The sequence below is a fragment of the Neodothiora populina genome (genome assembly GCF_041146345.1).
Source record: "Neodothiora populina strain CPC 39397 chromosome Unknown canker_contig_6, whole genome shotgun sequence".
Lineage (NCBI taxonomy): Eukaryota > Fungi > Ascomycota > Dothideomycetes > Dothideales > Dothioraceae > Neodothiora > Neodothiora populina.
Window position 1 is genome coordinate 1,099,615 of NW_027191414.1, and position 26,122 is coordinate 1,125,736.

Genomic DNA, 26,122 nt, shown 5'->3' on the forward strand with positions numbered 1-26,122 from the left:
ATACAGGGGGATCTCGTTTCTGCAGGGGTGAAAAGAAATCTTAGATGGTGGCTTGGGTTGCTTCCATATTGGCGCTTATCTAAGGCATGACTATATCGATATCAACACGCTGCATAGTGAAAGGGTCTTGACCACAGAAGAAGCCGAGAGGAGAAGATTGCAAGTGAAGCAAACTAGATGCGTTCCATAGCGGAGCGGACTCCAATCATTATTTGCATGTACTTGTCTCATAAGGTACTTGCACAGCAGTAGTAGAACCTGCGTACAGTAAGTACCTTGCAATGTTGTCATTGGATAAGGTACTTTATTATTGTACGGGGAGACCCTGATCAGACACCTTACAAGGTTGCAGGGATCAGAGAGGCCAGAACGTCGACGATTGAAGATCCGTGCGTGTGACTGAGCATTGCAGTAGGAGGCAAAGGTCGATAATGACGATGCAGAGTGACTTTGACAAATATGCCATGACCGGAACGCAGACAAAGTGGTTGCTTGCATACACACCAAGAAGACTTTGGCATGTGCATGTCTGGGAGGCCAACGTTTGATATGTCAGGTATGTCAAGTATAGGACGAGGGTGGGGGAGTTGCCGGCTGCTGGGCCAGATTAGGCAAGACGCTGGTGGGCCTCCGGAGGCGAGACCCTTGTAGATGGAATTGGCCCCAATCGGCCCCCTCGAGTGGATCAATTACCACTACATACACCACTACAACAGAACTTGGCAGCTTGCCCTCGAAGGATAGTCCGGACTGCACTCCATGACTTTCATAGGCTTTTTTGCTTTGACATAGGTAGGACGTTGGAATGGTAATAGTGACTCATTTGACTGTTTGGTAAGGTATAGTCAAGGAGAGCCCGACATCAGTGTACAAAGATCGCGCCCAGAGTATAAGGTTAGTTTGAGTCGCAACCAGATGTAGAGTCTCGACCGTCTGTACAAGTAATATAAAATCTGGAGCGTAGCCGTTCAGGCAAAGCAGACATAGTGGACGTCATCGCTTTCCCGGCTCGTGCACCTTCCGCATCTTGCTGTACAGTATTGCACCTACCGAAACTATACCCTCCCTCTTGTCCACCTACCTATCTTGTACTATATCCCGACATTGTCTATGTGCTTTACTTTTACAGCATCTTTTACGTCCATATAATAGAATAGCAGCAACAGCAACAGCATCACTTCGCCCGCCACTACTTCTGGATCCTGCACACGTTCGCTGGTGACTGGAAGACTGTAAAGACCCCACCACTCACAACATCCCGGATATTGATCTCGAGCACGCGCACAATCCTGTCTGCCTGCACTCAGTAAATAAAAAGGCCTACAACAACGATAGATGGAAAATTGGCCATCGACAGAACCCAAGACTGCAGATATCTGCAACGTCCTCTCCACGACCATATGAGTGGACTTTGCGGTCAACAGCCAGTGGAAGCGTCGACAGGCAGGCCTGTCAACGACGAGAAAGGATTGTTGTCTGACTCGACAACCCGATCTACTCCAGCAGCCCAGTCAAATACGGATTTAATGAGTGCGGATGGGCTGGTCGGAGAGAAGGCGCGCTCATCGGATCCTTCTTCAACATCACATCTGGACGCTCGTGCTCTGGTCCGCCTGATCCAGTGCAGCCAATGCTCAAAACCTTTCCATAACCCCGTCACTCTACCCTGTGGCAACTCGCTGTGTCGATCATGTGTTCCCGAAACATACCGTCGCGAGCGTGTATCATATCCGGATCTGCCTGGACGGAGGCGGGGCTTCATCTGTCCCTTGGCTGATTGCGCTCGGGAACACACCTTGGCCGACTGCAACGTCGATGTGACGCTGCAAAAACTCATGGATGCTGTCGCCGATCTCGTCGCCACTCACTCCGCCACCGCTGGGGAGATCATGCGGACCTATGTTGAAGAGACATTAAAACATGACCGTGTGCTGCTGGAAGATATGGAGATTGACGAGAAGCCACGCAATTGGACTCGACCCGGCGGACCTCTGCTGGCCACATATGCCCTCATAGATCAGGGCATCCTCGAGTTCGACACCAATGTCACCTACCAACCTCTGCTTGATGCTGACGAGGCCTACCGTGATCTTGACCGCACCTTCTTGTCTCAGCTTGTCGAGGCCGCCCACAACCAGGTTGATTGCCAGGTCTGCTACAATCTCATGTGCGATCCTGTCACCACCGGTTGTGGCCACACGCTCTGCAGAAAATGCCTTGTCCGCACTCTGGACCACTCTTTGCATTGTCCTGTGTGTCGGCGTGGAGTCACCATTTCGCCTTCGCTACAGGGCTATCCAAGCAACAAGACCCTCGTCAGTCTTCTGAATGCCTTGTGTCCAGATCTCGTTGCAGCTCGCGCCGAAGCTGTTGCTGCCGAAGATGCTATAGGTTTGGGTGATCTGGACACGCCTTTATTCGTCTGCACTCTCGGATATCCTGGCTGCCCTACTTTTCTTCGCATCTTCGAGCCACGGTACAGACTCATGATACGGAGGGCTCTCGAGGGTAACAGGCAATTCGGCATGCTAATGTACAACAGCCAAGGTATGCCACAGGGAGAGCTTGGCCAGGTACCTTTTGTCGAATATGGTACCATGCTTCGCATTGAAAACGTGCAATTCATGCCTGATGGCCAGAGTATCATCGAGACGCGAGGCATCGGTAGATTCAAAGTCAAGCGCTATGGTCAGCTTGACGGCTACACTGTTGGCAGTGTGGAAAGAGTAGAAGACCTTCCCCTCGCCGAGGAGGAGCGCCTGGAAGCCCGAGAGACGTCACTCCCGCCGGCCGAGGAAAACGACATCGAGGGCCAGGTCTCCCGCATGAGCACTCGACAATTACTCATCCTCGGCCTCGAGTTTATCCTGACCATGCAATCTCGGAGCGCACCCTGGCTGCATCAGCGGATACTTGACGCATATGGAGGACCTCCGAACGACGCAGCCTTTTTCCCCTACTGGCTCGCGAGCATCCTGCCCATCAACGACCCCGCAAAGTACCAGCTTCTCACCACCACAAGTGTCAGGCAACGACTGAAGATCACAGCCATCTGGATCAAGCAGATGGAGAGTCAGAGATGGTATGTTCAAGGCAATTCTTCTCATCCCGCATCGTCTTAGGTTCTGGTATCATCGGATCAAGATCAAGGGTAGGTGCGCCTGTGTGTATTCGCATCTATTGCTTTATCCGCCTGCGCTTCTATCCTTACTCTCTTGTGCCGACACCATGCCGCTCTGTCGTCTTTTTATTCTTCTCTCGAAGCAACTCTCGGACAAGTCTCGCGGCCACAGAGCTAACACTTTTCTCTTCCTCAGGTATCAAAGCAACGCATGTACCGTCCTATGACTCCTGTTGCTCCGTTTCGGCGCGCCACTTTTGTTACTGGTTCTCGCTGTCTGCAACTGGCGCGACGACTAAGGACGATACTCGCGTCAAAGGACGAGGTATTTCTCCTTCATCGCTACCGAGTTGTAGACCCAAGTGGCGCTCGGTCACGGAGCAGACTGTTCACCGGCTACTCATGTGTTCCGCTGTATATGCACACATATATACATACGTGACTGTCAACCGCATCTACTATCCCAACACAGTGTGGCGCAGGTGCCGGGGAAAATAATCTCCTCATGTTATCCTCCTTCCATGACATATTACGACCACGAAATTTGCACATTCCAGCTCTTTCTTGTTATCATTTGGCTCAATCTGACATCTTTCATCACCTCCAAAATCTTTCTGTCGAAACCTGCTTTTGTGTTGAAATTTGAGAATTTTGCATTGCGTGGGGGTGGACGGCCTTTTGGTTTTCTTTTTGTCCTTTTCTTTCTTTGGTAGCACAGCGAGAGAGACATTTCTCGTTATCGTCCTTCTTCTGTTCACCATGTATGTCCTCTGCATCCTTCGGACTGTGAACCATGCACGTGGAGGACACAAAAGAAAAGGAAATGACATGAGATATGTACTCTACTAAGCCGAGCAAGTTTCTTAGATTAATTTTTCCCTTCTTTTTTCATGGATCTTTCTTCATGGAAGAAGATCGTGGTGGTGGTGGTGGTGTCATTCGGTGCTCGCCCTTTCTCGTGTTGGTCATACTCCTGTAGATATTTTTTTTCTCCGCCTTTGAATCACTAAGATTCGGTTTCTTGTTCCTTTTTGAGCTCTATTTCTTTCCTTATATTTCTTTCGATTTGAGGAGTGACTTCCTGAGTATGTATATATGTATGTGCATGACCCTTGGCTGTATGTGTAATTTCAGTCCTGCCTATGAGTGGCTTGACTTATCCCGTGACTACCATGGGAGCTTATGCGAGGCATAGAGTGAGAGTTGCCTACGATTGAACGTGCGTGAATGTAAACACCGAGACGAAGAGTGCAAAGAGGCGAGGGAAAGAATGGGCTACACAGCTCTCTCGATCAATCTCTCTGGGATTCTTTTCGGAGATCTATATATGCTAGCAAGAAGAGAAGACTAAAAATAGAAAGGACGGACGACACTCTCTCCGTATCCCATCCCCTCTTCTAGGTAGGGTGTCGTTTCTGGTGAGTTATAGTTTACTTGTCGCCACCACCGCCCATGGCGAGCTGGATGACAAGGAAGAGAGCAATAGCCCACCAGTACCTGCAATTCGTCACTTATCAGCGAATCGATCTCACGACAACACCCCCCAGAAATGCAGAAACAAAAACAAAAAAGAAAAAGAAAAAGAAAAAGAAAAAGAAAAAGAAAAAAGAAACTCACTTTTGCAAAAACGTCTTCTCCTCCTCCTCGTCGTCGCCCTTGCCGGTCCCCTTCTTGCCGTCTTTACTCACGACAATCGGTTTGTTCAAAATCGGCTGAGGCCCTTTGTTCAGCGAGACAAGCTGAATCTTCAATCCGTCAGATGTCGTCGCCGTCGTGCTTGTCGAGTCTGTCGCCGTCGCGGCGGAGAAGCCAATGTGCCAGGGCTCGCCGCGGTCGTCGAGGTAGATCTTGATGGTTCTGCGCGCGTCCTCGGCGGGCTTCTTCTGGCTTGATGTTGCTGACGAGGACGAGGAGAAGGAGAGAGACTCAGGCGACGTGGCAATGCCGTGCCAGAGACTTTGTTTCTTGTCTGCGCTGGACGGAGGGCCGTAGAAGCCTAGTTTCACGATATCTGCCGTCGTCGTCGTTACCGCATTGCTGGTTTGCGAGTAGGGAGTGTAGGACTCGATGGTCGTGTTCAATGACGGAAACAGGTAGGAGACTTCGAGCAGTTTGGCCTTTGTGGACGCTTGTTGCGTGTACACGGTTAGTTTGTGGCTCGTTTGTGGTAGAGCGGCGGGCGGAGGTCGTTGTTGCTGCTGCTGCTGTTGTTGCTCTTGCTGCGGAGTTTTGGAGTTGGGCGCTGAGCGGGCCAAGGTCGCGGGGATGGCTAGAAGGAGCGCTGAGAAGAGGGTGCTCGGTCGCATGGTTGAGGTGGATCGGTGGTGTGTATGTAGAGAGGGTGTTGGAAAGGTAGCTCTTGCATAGAACAGGCAGTCGTAGACGTATGCCTTCTCGATTGGGAATGCGCAGAGGTAAGGTTAGGAGAGCGCAATAACAGTCGCTCCGAGTTCCCTATCCTGGTTGTGTTTTTGTGATGATCTGATATACGATGACAGAGAGGGTACAATGCAGACGGCACTGTATAGATATAACGAATACAGTCTGCTTCAAAGCGATATACATTAATTACTTGGAGGTAGCTAAGGTACTGCTATGCCGCAGCGATACCTAACCTAGGCAGGCGGAAGGTTTGCCGATACAATCTCTGCCTCAGGCCACCACACATGCGGTACCTTACCTTACCCTATTTCTCTGTGTTGCCAAGAAAGCGGCCTATATAAATCCCCCCCCCCCTCACCGACCGACATGGACCCCGGAATTGGAAGAAGGCCAGAAAACAGAAACAGCAGTGCACAAAAACAAAAGCCCAGAAAAGCACAGAAGCTCGCCTATAAGTCCCCCAAGTCCCCCAAGTCCCCGTTGATGGTGCACTGCTGGCTTGTGCCTGTGCTGCCAAATTACGGGGAAGCACCGGGTCTATTGCAGTAAAGCCCGCCGGCGACGTCATCACCGGAAATCAGTGGTAAAGCTGAAGAGTCGAAAAGTGGTTGAGATGCCATTTACCGCCTGGATGCCACTCGACGATGACCTCTGTATGGATGGAATCATGGACGCCCTGCATGAGAAGGAAACGGACCTGTAGTTTTCAAGTAGCCCCGTAGACGACATGACTTGGTCGTTTCAGACATATACGCAACTCGTATGCGCAAACGCTTTTGCTACCTACCTTACCTAGACAAAGCTGCACAGCTGGCTGCTGCAATAGCTTCATGCAACGCGAATACAAATATCTTACACGGAACTGGTCATATTGTCTTGACTAGGTCGACTGGTCAACGCGGCCATTGCCCATCCATCGATCTTGTCATTATTGTGTATTCCCAAGCCTTCTCTCTCCACTATTCTGGGGACCATGAAGTCAGCGATCGGCGTTCCCTCTCACCCTTCTGCTTCTGTTTCCTGTGCCTCGCCTCATCATCTTTCAACCACAAGAGCTCTGGTGTCATAGCTCCCTCTTCTCCCGATTCCTTTGCGCTCATATTATCCATTTCGTTTTCTCTCTTCTTCCTCTCTGCATCTCCCTTTCTAGCATTGAAACACAACTCTTTCATTGCAGTTCTCCTACATATCATCCATCCCATCTCGTAATCTTCATTCGAATAGAAATTGCTTGGTTTCGGATCTTCCAATATACATCACACCACAAATCCCCCCCCAATTGATCACCAGATCATCAGAAACAAAAATGCAGAACTTGCCTTACCGTCAGCCTCACAGGCAACAGTCGAGGCAGCAGTCGCGGCAGCTGTCCGTCGACCCTCACAATGAGATCCGTCCTCACCTCGACCACTACATTGGTATCGATGTCGGAACCGGCAGTGCGCGTGCGTGCATCATGAACTCTAAGGGAGACATTGTTGGCCTCGCAAGCGAGAACATTGGCCTATGGCAGCCCGAGACCGGCTACTACGTGTGTCTTTTTCTTTTCTGTTTTTCCTTCTCTCGACGTTCTACTCTATGCGTCGATCGCTCAATCAACCAATCGCTGACCGCTTCTGCCTGTCCAGGAACAATCCACCACCGACATCTGGAACTGCATCTGCAGATCCGTGCAGCGTGCCCTCAGTCAGCATAACATCGACGAGAACACCGTGCGCGGAATCGGCTTCGATGCCACCTGCTCGCTGACCGTCTTCTCCAACGACACCGACGAGCCCGTCTCCGTCACTGGTCCCAAGTTCGACAATGCCGACGGAAACGACCGCAACGTCATTCTCTGGCTCGATCACCGTCCCGAGAAGGAGACGGAGAAGATCAACGCCACCAACCACAACCTCCTGCGCTACGTCGGCGGCAAGATGAGCATCGAGATGGAAATCCCCAAGGTGCTCTGGTTGAAGAACAACATGCCCAAGGAGCTGTTCGATCGCTGCAAGTTCTACGATCTGACCGACGCTCTCACTCACATCGCCACCGGGACCGAGACTCGCAGCTACTGCAGTGTCGTCTGCAAGCAGGGCTTTGTGCCTGTCGGTGTTGACGGCAGTGTCAAGGGATGGCAGGACGACTTCCTCTCCGAGATCGGACTGGAGGATCTCACCAAGGACAACTTCAAGCGCATGGGTGGTGTCGACGGGGTGGTACACTCTTTTCCCATCTGCTATCGCAAAGAAACATGATTGCTGACCCTCTACTAGAATGGCAAATACGCCACCGCCGGTGAGTGCATTGGCACTCTTTCCGAGAAGGCCGCTCATGACCTCGGTCTGCCCGCTGGCATCGCTGTCGGCGCTGGTGTCATCGACGCCTACGCCGGCTGGATCGGTACCGTTGGCGCAAAGGTCCGCCTCGGCGACGACTACCTCAACCCGGCTCACTCGAGCGACAAGCACGACGTCTCGCACGCCTTCACCCGTCTCGCCGCCGTCGCCGGTACATCGACATGCCATCTCGCCATGTCGGAGAAGCCCGTGTTCGTGGACGGTGTCTGGGGCCCGTACAGAGACGTGCTGATCCCCAACTACTGGATGGCAGAAGGTGGTCAGTCGGCCACCGGTGAGCTCCTCAAGCACGTCCTGGAGACTCACCCGGCCTTCCACGAGGCCATGTCGGTCGCCGAGACCTTCAACGCCAACATCTACGACTACCTGAACGAGCATCTCCGCGAGATGCAGGACAAGGTCAACGCTCCCCAGGTGTCATACCTGGCACGTCACTTCTTCTTCTACGGCGACTTGTTCGGCAACCGTTCGCCCATTGCCGATCCCAACATGAGGGGATCTGTCATTGGTCTGTCCTCTGACAAGTCCATGGACGGCCTGGCCATCTACTACTACGCCACCATGGAGTTCATTGCTCTGCAGACCCGCCAGATCATCGAGCGCATGAACGACTCCGGCCACATCATCTCGTCCATCTTCATGTCGGGTTCTCAGTGCCAAAACGACATCTTGATGAACCTGATCGCGACCGCGTGCGAGATGCCCGTCGTCATTCCCCGTTACGTCCACGCTGCCGTCGTGCACGGAGCAGCCATGTTGGGAGTCAAGGCCGCATCCCAGGACAAGGAGGGCAACTCGGAGCCTCTCTGGGACATCATGGATCGCATGAGCAAGCCTGGCAAGGTCGTCTATCCCGGCAAGGACGCTGCTGAGAAGAAGCTCTTGGCCGCCAAGTACAAGATCTTCCTCGAGCAATGCGAACAGCAGAGGACTTACAGGAAGGAGATCGACGAGGCCGTCGCGGACTGGAAATAGACGACAAGGACACAACCTGTGCGCAAGGGAACAGATCCTGTTCGCGGCATGCACCTTACACTCACGAAGTAAATGGAGGAACGGGGGGCCCGAAATCGGAGTGTCTCTTTTTCCTATCTAGATGTGTAATAATGAATGACAAAATTACGAATACTTTGAGTAGTCGTCGCAACGAATAACACGTCAGCTGCATGTGATGATTGTCGTACCCCTCTGCCGTTGAGTACGTGGGGTACAGGAAGCATCATGGTTTCTGGCAACGGTGTACTGGCATGTGCTGCATCTGTCTCGTAGGGTGTTTTAAGATGACACGGTAGACATAAAAGGATGAATAATGGTCGGCTGCCACTGGCGACACGTCCGGTGCCTTGGCGCGCCAGTAGGGGTGTCAAACGCATCCGTTTAAGGCCCACTTGTGTACAGTATGTTTATACCTCGTCAGGAGGACAATAACCGTCGCGGCGGGATGCTCTGGAAAAGACCGCCCTTTGGCGGCCGCCTTTGACTTTGATTTGCTTGTTGGATTTTCCAGAGGAGACAAAAAAAAAGTAGAAAGCAGTGACGCCGTCGTCCGAGTCCACTAAACGTTGAACACCGCCTTAGATCGTCGGCGATACTAAAAAACCGCGATATCTAATGAGAGGAGGACGAACGTCATCTTCAATACACAGCTGTGTGTAGAGGTAGCCTGCACAGGGCATACCCTACCCAAGGAGGAGGAGGAATAATCTCGGGTCCTGGTGCTGGCAGACAGACCAGACCGAAACACTGGACACACTGCGTGCAAGACGTACAATTTAGAGAAAGAACGACAAAGACATGTCACACATGGCCCAATCAAGGGGTTCCACGGCGACCATGACAACAACGACGCAGTCATCAGGTCAGCCCATCCGCCGTCGCCGACCGCAGACTCTCGAGGCCAAGATAGTCGTCCTCGGCGCTCAGAATGTAGGCAAAACTTCTCTCGTGCATCGACTCGTCCATTCTACTTTCTTGCCTCCATCCACGCCGTCCACAGTCGGCGCTTCTTTCCTTACCACCCGCGTCAATGATCCCGAGAGTGACACAGACATAAGACTACAAATCTGGGACACGGCCGGCCAGGAGCGCTTCCGCTCAATAAGCAAGTTGTATTATCGAGGTGCTCATGCTGCTGTGCTATGCTACGACATCACCTCTGCCAGGTCCTTTGAGGACATGGGCGTCTGGCTCAGAGAGCTCAGGGAAAAGGCCACGCTGACCGATGGCCAAGACGACATCATCCTGCACGTCGTGGGCACAAAGTCGGACGTCGTCGCCGAAGACCCAAGCAAGAGGGAGGTGCCCTTTGAGCGATGCATAGGCTACGTCGCCGAACAGTTGTATCCCGACATAGTCGCGCCCCAAAACGCAGACGAAAAGGACGAGCGCAGAGGTCGATCTGCCGGCGGCGGCGCGAGACCTGCCTCGAGCAGGCCGGCGAGTATGCTGTTCAATTCTCCACCAGCCACATCGCACAGCGCCCTCACCACAGCGGCGCTTGCGAGTCCTCACAGTAACCGCAGCTCTGGCTTCTGGGGCCAAGAAGCCATCTGGGACTGCTGCCATGAGATCTCCGCCAAGGACGGCGAGGGCATCGAGGAGGTCTTCCGAGTCATCACGAGGAAGCTCGTCGAGCGGCATCAGCGTCGCATGGACAAGCAGAGAGCCATCGAGGCAACCATGGGGATTACACCCGGTCTCAACGGAGACGCCCAGAGCTATTTCGATCTACCTGGCGGCGGCGCGGGCAGTTTCAGACTCGGCCACGGCGACAAGAGACGAAGCTGGCTGGGTTTCCCCGCCACCCCTGCTGGGCCTGGCAGCTTCAATAACGACGTCGAGCAAGACATACATGAGCGTGTCACCAGAAATAAAGGCAGATGTTGTTGACACCGCCACGCTCGAATACAGTACCGCCGACTACTGCGCATTCATGAGATTAACGGCAGGCATCGTGCTGCGGAAGACGGACGAGGAACGACTCAGTGTTTCGGGCTATTATTGTGTGTTTGCATTTTGAAGATTATTACAGCATACGGCGTTATTTCTTCTGGCTCGGGTTTGCATGTTACGGGAATGTTTTTGTGCTTTTGTTGTCTGGACGACATGCAAGACAGGCAGGTTACACGGCATGCATTGATTAATATTCGCTTCACATTATCCCCCGTTTTTCTTGATTTTCCTTTTTTTTCTTTACCTCTTTTCCATTTTCGAACTCAGCGCTGCCTGATTTTACTTTTCGCGGTATTTCGGAATTATTACATGCATTATAGACAAAGTAAAAGCCTTTGTACTCCGTACTATACCTTGGTTTCTCATCCTGACATATGTCTCACACGGTGCCACAACTCGAGGTAGCTCGTGGCTGAAGCGAGCCACATGCAGAGATGATCTTACGGCGCATCCTGGTGATGATCGATGTGTTCGCAGGTCTTTGTCTTTGACATTGGACTGCCAAACCTGCATCCAGACACACATCTCATGCTTTGCCACAAATCGAAGAGTCCGGTGGCTGAAGCGAGCCGCATGCAGACACATTATTGGAGCCCGTCTCAGTGGCGGTCGACCACCTCCGCATGCCCTTTTTGTTGAATACAGAGCTGCCAAACTCGAATACAGTCACGAGGGTACCGACTCCGTGTGACATGATCTTGGTCCGCTAACATTCGTCCAAAGGATCGCCTGACTGACAGATAACTCGTTCGACGTTCGCGAAACCTGGATTGCAAATCAGAAAGGCGCACCTTGAGTCAGGGTACACTTTCATAAAGGGCCTATTATGGGACCGACAAGTGTCAAAGACGGCAAGACGGCCATCATTTCGCTTCGAAGAAATAAACAGGCAACGCCGGAAACTCTCCGCGCAGGTATTGTATTGCACCGTACCTTGCATACAAAACTCTCCACCCTTGCAATCCAGCAGTCGGTAGCTCGAGAGATGTAGAAAGGCCAATGGACCCATGTCGGAAAGGTGAGGGTCTGCAGTAGCTTGAAGAATGTACTTTTGTCGAATTCGCATCCATGAACCAACCATGTTCCTCTGGCGCAAACGGGCTGGTCAGGTCTTGATCCTGCTATACTTCTTACTTTGTACGGTTTTGCTTTTCTCGAAAAACTCCCCGATAACATCTCATGCTGTTCTAGCGCTGATAGGAGTTGTGACATGTCATCGAATCAATGTTGCGACTGAACTTATTTGCGTATAGTGACTTTTCCACACCAATTGCAAGACTTGTGCTTGAAGAAATGGTTATACGAACGATTCACCTTTCCGGCGCAAAAGCACGGCAGGTAGTAGTCGAGCGGGAGGTTTAGTCTATATGCACGAACGTTGAGAAGTGGTCAACGACTCCGGAAGGCGGGGAACCGAAACAAGACGACATGTCCCAAACATCAAGATTCAATAAACACGAAACCTCTCACAACAAGTGATGCAGACTGCGCATTACAGTCAAAGTGCCGGGTATTCTTTACCTTCCTGGGGTCTACAACGTACCCTCACTGAATCATGCCTCTCACCCGTATGCTGGGTAGAGAAACCAAAGTAATGGAAAATCAGGCTGGATAAAACGTTTGTAGACCTGCATTGCGTTTCAACCACTCGTGGACGTGCGTGCAGTGTAACCAGCAACACGATCTCGCTGACATATCCCAACCCTTGTATATAGTCCTGCAAGCCCCAGCGCGCGCGCACTCAGCAGCCAGCCGCCGTCGCCGCCGGTGCTTGCCGCGTGGGACACACATGTACGTACAGAGAGGCTTATTGTTGTCCCACACTGAATCCCATCGTCCCTCCCAAAGGGCTGGGAGAAGGTTGACGAGATCACGGATGGCGGCATTTCCTTGTAGACTTTTCGAATATCGAGCGGAGATTATCTGGTCCACTCACATCTGGCTTTTGTCAGGATATTGAGATCGAATCATAAGACGTCATGTCCGCTTGAGATCAAGGCACCAACCGAAGTAGGATGAACATCCTGGACGATTGCAACAGTGACCTTGCCAATTTGGAGACGAGGGCGTTATGGTGCAAACCGGCCTCGTTCCTCTATGCTCTTCTCTCACTCTCAAAGCACTAGGTATTGCGCTCTTTTGTGTCTGGCATTAATTATATTGCGTGCTGTGAATGTCTGACGTAGACATGATTTCCGGCAGTGCGGTGTTGCTCAGTCGTGACGTCTGACACAGCAACCAATGCGCGATACTCTGGATGGGTAAAGCATCGTCCTTTATTCTGATTCGCCATAGGACGATCTCAAGGACAAAATAAGCTTGCAGCATCGAGCATTGCACGTGCATTAGTCTGTGTTCTCGACCGTATGCATCGAGCTAAAGAAGAATGCGTACCTTGCTACCATACATGGTTTGTTGTTCAGCGGCGGCACCTCTTTCCTGAAAGCGCTATGGCGGGATAGCATTGGGCCAGAGGCTTTCTCACTGTCATGGCAAAGTACCATGTCATCACACGGACGAGCGCCGAGATACCCAGATAGCCTTTGTGGCTGCCAGAGAGCTTGTCCACCTTCTGTGCATACAACCTGCGTTCTTGCAACCAAAGCCGGGGTGAACAGATGCTAATCCCTGTTGGACATGGCCCCAATCCAGATGTTGACACACCATTTGACATGCGGATCAGGTCTCCTCTGACAACACTAATGCACCTCGTTACTTCGACAAAGCTCTAGTGCCATCCTGCTCTGTTGCGGTAGCCACGAGGTATCCACAACATCGTCTCGATGCCGTCCATCTGGATGTGCTGGAGGCGACCTCGTGTCATGGGTGCCGACTGCCGTCTACAGTATGTATAGTCCCAACCTCTCTCTTTCTTTTGTTTCGAAGGGCTCCAGCGTAGACTTCTTTTTTTGAAGTGCACTCCTTTCCATACACTCGTTCCCTATCTGTTCAGATTTCTTTCATTCTCTCACGAGAAGAAGTAAAAGTTCATCCACTATCGTTCTACCTCATTTCCACGCAGGTAATAGAGCATACCTGAGCACATCTATCCCTGTGGCGCTTATAATACTGGCTGTTTGAGCAAGATATTTGCTCAAAGTCCGCTATGATGGCGAGCCTGACCAACCTTCTCCTCTTGACTGTGCTTCCATCTGCGCTAGCATGGAAGTCACCACTCCATTACAAGAGGAACTACAACACTACCGCTGTAGGATTAGAGCACCCTGTTTCGGCTAACTATACGGGCGTCTGGGGTCACCGTCTCCCCCAGGCTCAGACGAATGGTATGAATAAAACCTGACACTATACAAGTCGATCAAAAAGCTCACTTATTCTCTTAGGCCAAAGTACTTGGGGTGAACTCGACCATGCTCCTCTCGCACCCTTCTGTGATGGACCTCTGAAGGATGGCACTCCTTGGGGTGCTAAGGGCGTCAATGACACAAACCCTTACGATGACAGCAATGTACCTTACACGGGCATGACTCGTTACTACTCTTGGACTATCACGAACACCACCCTTGCTCCCGATGGAGTCGAGATGCCGATGATTGTCGTGAACAATCAGTACCCAGGTCCTCTTATCGAGGCCAACTGGGGAGATTGGATCGTTGTCGAGGTGACTAATGGTGAGTATTGTGTTCTTCTCCGTCGGGTCTGTCTAAACATTGGCTAATGGACCAAAGGCCTCGATATCGAGGGTACTGCCCTCCACTGGCACGGCTTTCTGCAGACTGGCACGCCATTCTATGACGGTGTCCCAGGCATCAGTCAATGCCCTATTCCTCCTGGCAAGTCGTTCACCTACCGCTTCCGTGCCGAGCTATACGGCACTTCGTGGTGGCACGGCCACTACAGCGCTCAATACATTCAAGGTCTTGCTGGTCCAATGGTTGTCCATGGCCCCAAGAGCGATGACTATGACATTGACCTTGGTCCTGTCATGCTCACTGATTGGTTCCACGCTTATTACCAGAATTTATTGGAGCAAGTCTACCATGCGTCGGAGGCAGGACCCATCCTGCCACCAATGGCCAACAACATGCTTATCCAGGGCAAGGGAGACTACGTCTGCAACAACACTAACTTGACGTGTACCCCCGACGCCGGAAAGGCTCAATTCAGATTCCAATCCGGCAAGAGACACCGTCTTCGCCTGATCAACCACGCCGCCGAGGCTTTGATCTTCTTCAGTATCGATGGATACAATATGACAGTCATCGCCAACGATTTTGTCGCTGTCGAACCTTACACTACTAATCTCATCAAGCTCGGTGTTGGTCAACGTACAGATATTGTGGTCACCGGCAAGGACGACCCGACTGAGTCTGTTTGGATGCGTATCACCGAAGGACCTTCTGGTCTCGGACCTGCTGGCGCAACAGGATGTAGCTTGAACGACGGTCTGTCCTTCGAGGTCACTGCTCCAATCTACTACGAGGACGCAGACATTGGCGTTCCACCCAACACCACCACCGAGATCGATTCCTCGCTGTACTTGTTCCCTCTGAACTGCGCCAACGAGCCGCTCGAGAACACTGTTCCCGCATTCGCCATCCCGGTCAAGAAGCCAGATACCACCCTCAACTTCCTCATGACCGGCGGCGACAACGCAACGGGCGAGTTTGTGTGGTACATGAACAACATCACCTTCCTCGGAGACTACAACGATCCCACTCTGCTGGAGCAAAAGCTCGGCAATCTTAATTTTCCTATCGAACGTCAAGTGTACAACCTGGGCAATGCAACTTCGGTGCGCATCGTCATGACCAGCGTCGGCTTCCCTGCCTCTCACCCGATGCACATCCACGGCCACAACATGCAGGTTCTGGCCGTCGGAGAAGGGTCCTGGGACGGATCGACGATCGTCAATCCTAGCAACCCCCAGCGTCGTGACACCCAGCTTATCCCTCCGGCTGGATATCTCGTCATTCAGTATGACTTGGACAACCCCGGCATGTGGCCATTCCATTGCGTAAGTATCTCCATTGAGTTCCGAGTTGTAACGAAACAAAGAGAGCTGACAGATGTCGATTACAGCACGTCGCATGGCACATCTCCGAAGGCATGAACGTCAACATCATCGACCCGGGCATCGAGAACGTGGACTTCCCCTACTCGATCGCGCAGACGTGCAGAGATTGGTCGGACTGGACGGGAACGCACGTCGTCAACCAGATCGACTCTGGGTTGTAAACGGGTTCTGACTTTTCTTTTTCTTTCACTTGTCCCTTGGAATTGTAATTTTTTTCACTTCACTCTATATGGATGACGAGATGACCGTGTTGTTTTATTCAATCTTAGGGTGGAAGGCTCAAAAACGGTGGATCCGATGCTTGGTGCTGCTACTACTACTGTTGCTGCTGTAATCGGTATCTAATTCCATAAGGACGAATCTACGAACAAGACAAATCTATTTGCTTGTTGTCTTTTATACTCTTTGTATACACAAAACAAGCTCCTGTGCTTTCAAGAAGTAACATGATAGTGTCGCACGATGACAATTCTACCGGCCTCATCGAGTCAGCTTCAGGGATCTTCTGTTCTTTCAGTCTCGGTTGCGGTGCTGTCATGCGTAGCTTAGGTCCAGAGACATCAGATCACGGCACAGTGAGTGGGTACGGAAGCAAGGGTGGATTAACATGACTCTACTCCTCTACTTCTTCTCTTTTCTTTTTCTTGCACGAGGAAGTCTCACATGCTCACACTTTGACGTGTAGTAAGTAGTCTGTTCAAAGACCTTGCAAGCATGCATGCATACACACATACATACATACTGTACATACACGGACTGGGCTGGGCTGGGGATGGGGCTGGTCAGTCTCCCCGCAGCTGTTTGTCATGGAAACCCGCACACGTAATTGTATGCATCTGCATCTCTACCCTGCATCTTGCCTAGCCACCTGTCTGCTCTTCAATCTCGGTATTCGATCTACTGTACCGTTGCCCACGACAGATGAAGACACAGCTGTTCGATACGCGGGTCATGGCAGATGAGTAGTTGGTGAGGCTTGGTATTCGTACCCTAGCTTTCGTTTCCTTCATCACGATGAATCATCTTCTGTACGTTCGGTTGTTTGTTATGCCGAAGTGATGATGAAGTGATGATGATAGGTAGCCGAGTCGAGTCGAGTCGTCGGTGACTTGACTTGACTTGATTAGAGTGCCTTCCTTCCCGAAGCGGCAACTTGATTACCGCGAGCTCTCACAGATTCCTTGGCGAAGCGAGCGAGACGCCATCTAACTACAGTAGAACGCGTCTTGCCATCTCTTCTCGGAACAAGCAAAATCGACAAGCACTTCCTGCCCTCCACACCATCCCACAAGAGATACCGCACGACGGCATCGACGGCAAATGCCCCTCATCATGGACCCGGCCGACGACCCAGACACAACAGCCATAGCAACAGACGCCTACGCCGAAGACGACGAAGGCCTAGAAGGCGCCTACAACCACACGCACCGCGCCTTCCTGCAGTCCCTCCTCCCGCGGGGCAGCGTAACCCACGCGCAAGCCAAGGCGCTCCTGGCAGCATGTCTGAGTGCTGCATCGACATGGCCAGGCCGCGAGACGCTGCCGAATGATGTCGTGGACGACGAGTTGGCGGCGCACATCAGTGCTGTGAACGCCGCTATCTCGCCCTTTGATCTGGAGGTCAGGAGCACGGTGGCGCAGACGGCGGGTTTGGCAAACGCTACGGAAGAGCGGCCGGAGAGGATATATGCGCTTGTGAACACTACTAGCGATGCGATTACGCAGCTTGCGACGATACACACTCCGGACGAGATTGCGTTTGTCAAGCGCGTGCTGGACGAGATGTTCATTACCAACTGCGCGCGGAGAGCAGAGGTCTATGCTGTCGAGGGCATCAAGGCCGTGAATTGCAATACTGTTCCTTCGGCGAGAGATAGACAGCAGAATGCATCGACGACTGTCGTCGAGTCGGACAACGAAACAGCTGCGCCGACGCCACAAGCAGGACACACGCAATCGATAACAAAACATCAAGCCGCAACGCTGCTAGATACCCTCGTCGCAGAGTCGTGGTTCAGCGTGGTCCGCCCCTCCAACACCTCGGCCAAGAAATTCTACACCCTGGCTCCGCGGGCATTAATGGAACTCCGCGGCTGGCTTACAGACACGTACAACGATGACGACGAATCCGACGTCGACCAAGACGGAAACAACTACCAGACCAGAAGAATCAAGTTCTGCGCCGCCTGCAGAGATATCCTGACCGCCGGCCAGCGCTGTCCGGATCTCGACTGTCCCGCTCGCCTGCACAATCACTGCACCGCCACCATGTGGCGCAGTCAGGCGGGCAAAGAGGAGTGTCCTGTGTGTCGCAAGCAGTGGGTTGCGTTCGGTTTCGTGGGTGTCAAGGCCGCGGTTACGACTGCGTCTGCTGCTGCGAGGAGACGGAATGGGGAGGGGAATGCTGGTGATGCTGCGAGTAGGAGGACGAGCGGGCTGGATAGACTTGACGGCGTCGAGTCTGGTGGTGATGCTCCTGATGGAGATGAAGAAGAAGAAGAAGAAGAAGAAGAAGACGAAGAGTGAAAAGGTCTGCTTGTTCGATTCTTTTTCGATTCTTCTGCTGGTGCTGGGCGCCGGGCTGGTCCTGAATCCGCATGGCAGAAGAGTACACACATGACATTGGAGGTTTGTCCTGGCGACAGACGGACGGCGAGAGAAACCCAGACAGAAGACATAAGTAATCACGACTATGAAGCGAAACGATATAATGAAGCAAGTCGAGCCAGGCAACGTACGTGCCTTCCTAACCCCATGTAAAACGCGAGACTGCTGGAACCGAGAGGCGAGGGTTTATTTCATTCGCACATGACACAACCAGACAAAGCAAATAAACGAACGAGTTGACACACGGAGATGGACAACGACTCGGAGCGAGAAGAGACGACATGCAAGGAACAAGATTGATTCACGGTAGTCTATTGAACCTCTACCACAACCCCCTACACCCTCAATCCCTTCCTTCCTCATCCGACCGAACCCAACCAGGTAAACCATCGACCAGACGCAAACGAAGACCTAATCTCAAACACCAGAAACCGTCAGTAAACTCAGCCAGAAAAACCGAGCCCTCCAGTAGCGGACCGAACCAAAGGATTCTGGTCCGAGGAGAGAAGAAGTTCAGAAGAAGAAAAGAAAGAAGAAGAAACAAAAATCATACAGGTTGCTGTGTCTCACCACAAACGAACCGGTCAAGGAACGGTATGAAAGCCATGCATGTGTAATAGCGAATAATCATGTTGTTTTCTTCTTCTTTCTTTTGTCTTTCTCCAAGGATTGGGTAGAACTCACCTTTTTGAAAGTATAATCACACTCACGTCTTCTTGAAATCAAAAAGAACGGAGTGTGGTTCTGGTCGTCGAGTTTTGTGTCTCACCATCAAACCCCCCTGCCCACATGATATGAAAAGAGCGGGCAGTCTGCAGGTCAGATTGATAATCATAATAAATTATCAAAAAGGCATTTGTCTTCGCTAGGTATTTAACTTTGGAGCCATTCATTTGGGCTCCCGAGCTGATATGCTAGCGGGTTTGTTCTCTTTTGTATCGAGAGATGAGAGGGATAGGTATGGATGGCAATGTGCAAAAGGAAAAGAGAGCTGAAGAGACATGTCACGGAGCGAGAGAGAAAAAAATGAGGTCAGACTTTTTGTGTAGAAAAGGCTTTTTGCATTCGTCGTTGGTATCACTTGAATAATATCCGACGTCCGACGCAGGTTCGAGAAAATCTTTCTTGCCTCACATTGCCATGTTATTCACACAAGCAGATATGGGCGGATCAATGTTACGCCAGCGGAACAGTCTCGACTCATTCCAATGTAATCTCAATCGGAAGCGCCTCGACAGTCCACTCAGCATCTCTCTTGTCCATTCAGCACAAACCGCCAAACAACCACGACCGTCCCATCCCAAGCCAAGCTTCAACCAGGCGCACAACACGAAATGGCGCGCTGTCCCAGCAGAAAGGAAGGCATGGAAGAACGAGAACGTGAGAATTGTTTAACGGTAAGACTTCTGGTAGCGGGCACGGGCTCCTGGACCACCGAACTTCTTGGGCTCCATTTGTCTGTTGTCGGCAACAAGGAGGGTACGGTCGTAGGCGACAAGAGCCTGCTTGAGCTGGTTCTTGGAGTGCTCATCGACGTACTTCTGGTAGTAGGCGATCTGTGGAAAGAGGGGGGGGACAAGAGTCAATCGAAGGCTCTTCTACGCTGTCTTTCAAGCGCAGGGGGGAGATTGTTTTCAACGTACGATGGACTTGGCGATGGCCTGACGGATGGCGTAGACCTGGGAGACGTGACCACCACCGGTGACGCGGACGCGGATGTCGACGTTGGCTGGGAAAAAGTGAAGTCAGCGACGTGTGCTTTTTTCGAGTTTTCAACCTGATCGCAACAAGACTCCTGCGCCAGAAAACGAAAGAGCGAAAGGTCGTCAAGATTCTTCGATGCGATTGGCGCTGTCGAAAGCCCACTCAATGCGAACGGTCTCTCTTGCACAATCGATCTCGACTTCACCACCTCCCGCTCTCCCTCCTCTCGCAGCAGTCCCTCTCTTCCCGCAGGATATGGCGCTTTGCGTACCGAACTTGTCAAGACCGAGGATGAGGATAGGCTCGTAGACCTTGAATCTCAGGATCTGGGGCTCAACGAGGGAAAGAGGCTTTCCGTTGACCTTGATAAGACCCTTGCCGGCCTTGCAGTGGGCGACGGCGGTGGCGGTTCTCTTCTTGCCGAAGCACTGAACGGACTGGGTGGTCGAAGACATTTTGGCGATTGGGGATGGCAAAGAGTCCGGATGGGCGTTTGGGTCGGAAGTTGTCGTCGTCGCTGAAGGAGAAAAAAATCAAGTCTGTCTGGAGTCGTTGTTCTGCCAGTCTCGATTTAGTGTCACCAAGACTGGTGTGCGCCAAGCAAGTCCGGGTTAGCGAAGCATGTCTTGGCACTGGTCGGGACAGTACAACATCTTGACTACGAAGCAACCGACCATTGCACATTAGACCACAAGAATCACTCAATACAATCGCCATTGATTTGGATATTGTATCTGGAAACCTGTCGCCAGGAGCACATATGTAACCCACATTCTATCATGATTTTCGCCTGAGAATAGGATATGTTTGATGCTCCATGGACGAACCATATTCTCCAGATCTGTCATATAGTACCTGCTGCAACAATGACTACAAATATCTACTCCCTAGGGTCAAATGGTAGTGGACAACTGGGTGCAGGTCATGAAGAGGACCTCAGTAGTCCTGCTCTCATAGCTATACCGGCCGAAGCTGGCATCTCTACAATCAAGTCTATACGTGCAGGTGGCAATCACACACTTCTCCTTGATACTAATGGTCAGGTCTATGCTACTGGCTATGGCGAAGATGGTAGATGCGCTTCGAGTATGTCGCAGCACACGTTCTCTCGTCTTCCTTATGCTCCCAAGTCTCGTCTGTGCGCTGCCACATGGGAAGCTACTATTTGTGTGGCAGATGAGACCGAGTGTGTCTGGGTATGCGGCACAGGCCTGAAAGGAGAACTAGGTCTAGGCACAACAAAAACCAACGCTGCCCAGCTCACGGCCATTCCTGACTTCCCGTCCCCAGATACCCATGTCCTTGACATAGCAGCTGGTATGGGGCATGTCGTCGTTGTTCTGAGTAATGGAGACGTGTATGGTTGGGGCAATGGACAACAAGGTCAGCTGGGCGGTCCTATTGGAATAGTTTGGCAGCCTCGGAAATTGCCACAGATACCGTTCAGGGCTGTACGTGCTGTCTGTGGAAAGGACTTCACTGTGATTTTTGGTGCGGCTGAGCTGGGTCAGCTGGCCATTCTCGGGGTCAGGAAACGAGACAGATTCGGCATACAGGCCAATATTCCCAATGACATAAGAGGGTGGCGGGATGTTCAAGCAACCTGGGGTGGCATCTATATCTTGAAGCACGATGGCAAAATTGTCGCTTGGGGGCGAGACGACCATGGTCAATTACCGCCACAGGGCTTACCCTCGATTAAAGCTATCGCTGCTGGAAGCGAGCATTTTCTAGCCGTGACAGATCAAAATAAGGTCCTAGCTTGGGGTTGGGGCGAACACGGCAATTGCAGTGTTCCTGTTGACGAGCGCAAAGATGTGAAGGGCCGGTGGAATGAGCTGGTGTTCACTGGGTACCCCGTACATATCGCGGGAGGCTGCGCGACGAGCTGGATTGTGACCGAGCAACAGAAACAGGCGTGATCCCAGACCGATCAATCAAACAAACCATGCATCTTTAGTTCCACGTTAGTCATATCGACGACCTGAAAGGCACTGCGCCATTGGATCTTATACCTGGGATAATCTCTGTGTAGGTGGCAACCCTTGGGAGTCGTCGTAGCTTTCCACTCGTGTAGTGGCCTGACTGTGACTTCCGGTGTCCCGGAAAGTAGGGTATAAAGCACCGTGCTGCACAACTGTCAGTACGAGTTCGATCAGCGCCGACTATCACGTTGCTTGGGACCTTACAATGTCTGTATTGGCATCCCAGCCGAGCATCTCCGCGGGTTCTTCCTGCTCGAAGTCTGGAGTGTCCCACTGCCGCTCTTCTTCATCGTGTCGTGGCATAAATAGACTCCCGGCATCCCGATCTGAAGCTGTAGTCGCTTGCGACGGCGCTCTACCAAGCGCATGTAGCTGCCTCCTCTGGCGCAAAGCTGCCATGGTCACTGGTTTTGGCGGAGGTCCCATGTCTGAAGCCTGCCTTGCCGCCGGTGGGTCAGGATCTGGGAACGCGGTGTTGCCTGTGGATTCGGCTGTTGCTGAGGGTAGTCTACTCGTAGTCGCGGATAGTCCAGTTGAAGATTGTCGACTTGTAGACTCGGCTTCGGCTTCTGGCCTTGTCGACACCGTCCTTTGTCTCAACGGTGTAGAGGATGGAGTTTGATAGTCTCCCCTTGTCATCAATGTGAATTGACAGCTCATACCAGTACCATCATAGGAGAATTGCAATGGGCGTGAGGGCTTCGAAAATGAGGCTGTGACAGGGCACTTGAGAGTATCAGCGTGTACGATGATAGCCCTAAAATCTTTGACGCTGAGAGTGATATGTACATCCTCGTCAGCATGGAAGTCTTGAAAGTCTTCGATATGGATAGAGATCGCCGTCTCAAGAGGCTGCTTCAAGACTTGTTTGCCATCCATGACCTTTTCAGTGAAACTTGTAAAGACAGCTTTTCCATCTTTAGCTAAAATGTCGAGCTGTTCGGTCTTGGGGCTGAAGAATTCAATATACTCTCGCAGCAAACGTGAAGAGATCCTCCAACCATTTGGTGCTGTGTGCTTGTCGAACAGAGCATGTACTACTTCCACAGATTCATAATTCAATCGATACGTTTTTATTACACCTATGACATATTAGCACTATATTCCTCTCTTCAGAGCCATGTTGCTACCATTAGAACAGATCATCTTCACCACCATCCGGCATTTCACCTTGCCTGGCTGGTCATCGATACTGACATCACATCGCTCTATGCCAGTCTCAGGGTTGCGAGTATCGGATGTACGGCCTTTGAAGACAGATAGTAAGGCCTACAGCTATGAGAATATTTCCTTCCTGATGAGTGAACGCGTTACATACTTTATTATACATCTGACAGGTAAAGCGTCCGCCTGGGCTGCCAAATCTATACGACAAAAAGAACGTCTTGGGATCCAAAGCAAATGAAGCGTAGGCCGTTCTTGATGAATTTAGAGCTCCGAGAGTGAGCTGCATGCAATGTGTCAACCATTTTTGACGCCAGTCAGTTTACTGCACGACAGCAAGATACCTGATGATTTCCTTTGGCTTCCAGGGAAACATATTCTCCAAATTTAGCCAGACAAACGAGCAAGTCATGGATCCGACTGGTGGACTCTGATGACAGCGAGAATTTCAAGGTCGACATTCTGCTCCATCCCAGTGAAACAAAAGGATGTCTCGATGCGTCGACTCCAGGTAAGCTGTGAAGAAAGACTTATAAGAGATATACTGTGCGGTACAGTAAGTGCTTGGAAAGGATCGTGATACAGTGGTATAATGTCGACTATTCGGGCAATTATCTTGCAGTAGTCCGCAGAAACGTCCTACTACGCGTGACACCGCGATCTTCTCCAGGTCGCGTACCTGAAGATACGTCACTGCAGACAGATGAAATTGTGGGGAGAGAGCATACATGCAATCACATACTCGCAATGGTAATAAGCTAAGGTATCACGGCATTACAATCATCAATGACAATGGCAAGAGACATGTCTGCCCCTGGAAATGTAAAAGTGCCAATTGATCTGCTGCACTCGATATGTACCGAGCTCGCTTTGAGACTTGACTTTGCTACTTTGTTCAACTGCATAGCCTCAAGTAAGCACTTTGCGGACGCTGGAGGCGCTTTGGCAAATCTATATCGGTATTATCATCCAAGGCCAAGATGGAGTTACTATGATCTGACATTATCAACAGTATCAGCCATTTGGCACCGGAAAGTGGCAATGAGGCGTTTTCGTTGCCTGAGCAAGAACAACTCGTTCAGAAATGGTCAATCAGATGGAGAACCATCATCCTGTCCTGCTTCGGTCAAACCATGTTCCCCTATGTTCGATACCTCCGCGTGTTAGACCTTCGGGATCTACACGAGCTGTTCGACGATGACAAGTTTCGTGGCAAAATCTTCTCGAACTTCTTCACGGGTCCTCTGGCCACATTCGACTTCATGGCGCAGATTACGGGGACTAGACAACAAAAGTGGCGTTCCAAGGGTATCAAGCTGCGGGCTAACATTGTTTCCATCGGGGAGACGATCGTAGGTAGCGCACCAATGCTGGAGGAAGTCACGGAGCCCAGTGTGGGCGAGTACAATATTCTTTCAGAGGCACTTATCCGGTGGACTCCTCAGCTTGGTCGCCTTCAGTCCTTAGAGCTCTGGGATGGTAAGACACTGGGTGACGAGACACTTCGCAATCTGCTGCATGCTCATTGCCCGCATCTCCGGAGGATCAGTATCTACCAATGGTAACTTGGTTCCATGAACGACAATTCCATCATGAGCTGACCTGACTACAGGCGAGAAGATGAAAGCGATCACAAGTTGGCAGAATTCATCAGCAACATGCCTCGTAATACCTTGAGCGAATTCGAAAATCACGCAGAATGTGGTATCGGACCAGAGACATGCTTGGCTTTCAACACTCATGGCTCATCCCTTAAAGCCTTGAACTTGGCTCTCCCAGAAAAGGGGATCTCTAGTCTTGGTCTACTGCAAGGTTGTACCAGTGTTGAAACGCTCAAACTCACAGATCTGTTCTCGCCTCATGATCTGAAAGCCACGGAAAATGAAGTCCTCCTTGACATGATCAGTTGGCTGAAAAATTGCGAGAAATTACGTGAGCTCAGTCTCACTGGGTTCTCCTCCGCTCCAGACATCCTCACGGAGGTGCTGAACATGGACGAGATACAGCTAGAGGACTTGCAGATCAATGCTCGTGATGACAGCATGTACATCTTAAAGGATCACACTGCGTTTCACCTTGCGATTGGCAGACAAAAAAAGCTGCGCAGCCTACTACTCAAGTGTGACCCCGAGCCGCTCATACCTGACGCCCGGGATGCTCTTGTCGGACAGATCTGCCAATTACATGATCTCAAGTATTTGAAGCTTACGAGAACATCAGATTGGTTTCAAGATCAACACATCCAGGCACTAGCGAAGAGCCTTTCCGTACTTGAGGAATTACTCGTCGCCGGATGGGCTCTCAGCGACGCGAGCCTACAAGCGCTCTCAAACTTGAGCAGCTTGAAAAGCATCACATTCAACGGACCTTCGAACTTCTCTGCAGACGGTCTGATTGACTTCATAAATAGGCTGGGTCCAGGAAATCAAGGACTTGCCGTCTCAATAGACATGGCCAATACGGACACGCGACTGACTAATGAAGAGCAATATGCAGTACGCGATGCACTAATGAACAAGGTTCAGGGCCGATTTGAGTATCAACTTACCAGAGGTAAGAATAACCTCAATAGTTCGACCGCAGGTAGGCTAACACACCGCTCGCAGATCCTGATGTACCCGAGTTCTACGATGAAAGTGACTCCGACTAAGAATCTGTGACTGAGGCATACTCTTCGACTGATGAATATCGAAGAGTTCGTTGAATGTTTCGGTCGAGAAGACACTCTTCCGCAGCATGTATTACAGTCGCGCTCTGAATTTGTCGCTGCTTAGGTGGATGATGACGTAATGAACCTATGCAAGTGCACAGCCAAGAGATGAAATTTGGC

At 51.3% G+C, this 26,122-nt stretch overlaps 9 protein-coding genes across 12 annotated transcripts; 6 read left to right on the top strand and 3 right to left on the bottom strand.

Annotated features, from left to right (window-relative positions):
- Nucleotides 1–1,400: 1,400 nt before the first annotated feature.
- On the top strand, nucleotides 1,401–3,348 carry AAFC00_005990 (uncharacterized protein; the record flags this gene model as incomplete). The annotated part of the gene is made up of 2 exons (XM_069345864.1): nucleotides 1,401–3,082; nucleotides 3,318–3,348. 2 exons carry the CDS (start codon nucleotides 1,401–1,403, stop codon nucleotides 3,346–3,348), a joined length of 1,713 nt encoding a protein of 570 aa, XP_069198071.1.
- A 1,203-nt stretch (nucleotides 3,349–4,551) lies between these two features.
- On the bottom strand, nucleotides 4,552–5,427 carry AAFC00_005991 (uncharacterized protein; the record flags this gene model as incomplete). Its single annotated transcript, XM_069345865.1, has 2 exons — nucleotides 4,552–4,618; nucleotides 4,739–5,427. The coding sequence occupies 2 exons, from the start codon at nucleotides 5,425–5,427 to the stop codon at nucleotides 4,552–4,554; spliced, it is 756 nt and encodes a 251-aa protein (XP_069198072.1).
- Nucleotides 5,428–6,809: 1,382 nt separating this feature from the next.
- Nucleotides 6,810–8,820, top strand: AAFC00_005992 (uncharacterized protein; the record flags this gene model as incomplete). The annotated part of the gene is made up of 3 exons (XM_069345866.1): nucleotides 6,810–7,034; nucleotides 7,132–7,704; nucleotides 7,762–8,820. The coding sequence occupies 3 exons, from the start codon at nucleotides 6,810–6,812 to the stop codon at nucleotides 8,818–8,820; spliced, it is 1,857 nt and encodes a 618-aa protein (XP_069198073.1).
- An 819-nt stretch (nucleotides 8,821–9,639) lies between these two features.
- Nucleotides 9,640–10,734, top strand: AAFC00_005993 (uncharacterized protein; the record flags this gene model as incomplete). Of its 3 annotated transcripts, XM_069348290.1 has the most annotated exons (2): nucleotides 9,649–10,285; nucleotides 10,337–10,734. In XM_069348290.1, the coding sequence occupies 2 exons, from the start codon at nucleotides 9,649–9,651 to the stop codon at nucleotides 10,732–10,734; spliced, it is 1,035 nt and encodes a 344-aa protein (XP_069198075.1). The 3 variants fall into 3 exon arrangements, with proteins under 3 accessions (XP_069198074.1, XP_069198075.1, XP_069198076.1); XM_069345868.1 differs by having other exon boundaries at nucleotides 9,640–10,734; XM_069345867.1 differs by having other exon boundaries at nucleotides 9,649–10,734.
- Nucleotides 10,735–13,903: 3,169 nt separating this feature from the next.
- Nucleotides 13,904–15,993, top strand: AAFC00_005994 (uncharacterized protein; the record flags this gene model as incomplete). Of its 2 annotated transcripts, none has more annotated exons than XM_069345871.1 (4): nucleotides 13,904–14,081; nucleotides 14,139–14,426; nucleotides 14,484–15,772; nucleotides 15,838–15,993. In XM_069345871.1, 4 exons carry the CDS (start codon nucleotides 13,904–13,906, stop codon nucleotides 15,991–15,993), a joined length of 1,911 nt encoding a protein of 636 aa, XP_069198077.1. The 2 variants fall into 2 exon arrangements, with proteins under 2 accessions (XP_069198077.1, XP_069198078.1); XM_069345870.1 differs by having other exon boundaries at nucleotides 13,907–14,081.
- A 1,159-nt stretch (nucleotides 15,994–17,152) lies between these two features.
- Nucleotides 17,153–18,358, top strand: AAFC00_005995 (uncharacterized protein; the record flags this gene model as incomplete). Its single annotated transcript, XM_069345872.1, has 1 exon — nucleotides 17,153–18,358. One exon carries the CDS (start codon nucleotides 17,153–17,155, stop codon nucleotides 18,356–18,358), a length of 1,206 nt encoding a protein of 401 aa, XP_069198079.1.
- Nucleotides 18,359–19,830: 1,472 nt separating this feature from the next.
- Nucleotides 19,831–20,598, bottom strand: AAFC00_005996 (40S ribosomal protein uS9; the record flags this gene model as incomplete). Its single annotated transcript, XM_069345873.1, has 3 exons — nucleotides 19,831–19,995; nucleotides 20,083–20,168; nucleotides 20,415–20,598. The coding sequence occupies 3 exons, from the start codon at nucleotides 20,596–20,598 to the stop codon at nucleotides 19,831–19,833; spliced, it is 435 nt and encodes a 144-aa protein (XP_069198080.1).
- A 1,478-nt stretch (nucleotides 20,599–22,076) lies between these two features.
- Nucleotides 22,077–23,753, bottom strand: AAFC00_005997 (uncharacterized protein; the record flags this gene model as incomplete). The annotated part of the gene is made up of 6 exons (XM_069348291.1): nucleotides 22,077–22,097; nucleotides 22,159–22,272; nucleotides 22,333–23,210; nucleotides 23,259–23,397; nucleotides 23,447–23,575; nucleotides 23,637–23,753. 6 exons carry the CDS (start codon nucleotides 23,751–23,753, stop codon nucleotides 22,077–22,079), a joined length of 1,398 nt encoding a protein of 465 aa, XP_069198081.1.
- A 331-nt stretch (nucleotides 23,754–24,084) lies between these two features.
- AAFC00_005998 (uncharacterized protein) lies at nucleotides 24,085–25,942 on the top strand (the record flags this gene model as incomplete). The annotated part of the gene is made up of 4 exons (XM_069345874.1): nucleotides 24,085–24,251; nucleotides 24,305–24,853; nucleotides 24,905–25,845; nucleotides 25,899–25,942. The coding sequence occupies 4 exons, from the start codon at nucleotides 24,085–24,087 to the stop codon at nucleotides 25,940–25,942; spliced, it is 1,701 nt and encodes a 566-aa protein (XP_069198082.1).
- Between the last annotated feature and the right edge of the window lie 180 nt (nucleotides 25,943–26,122).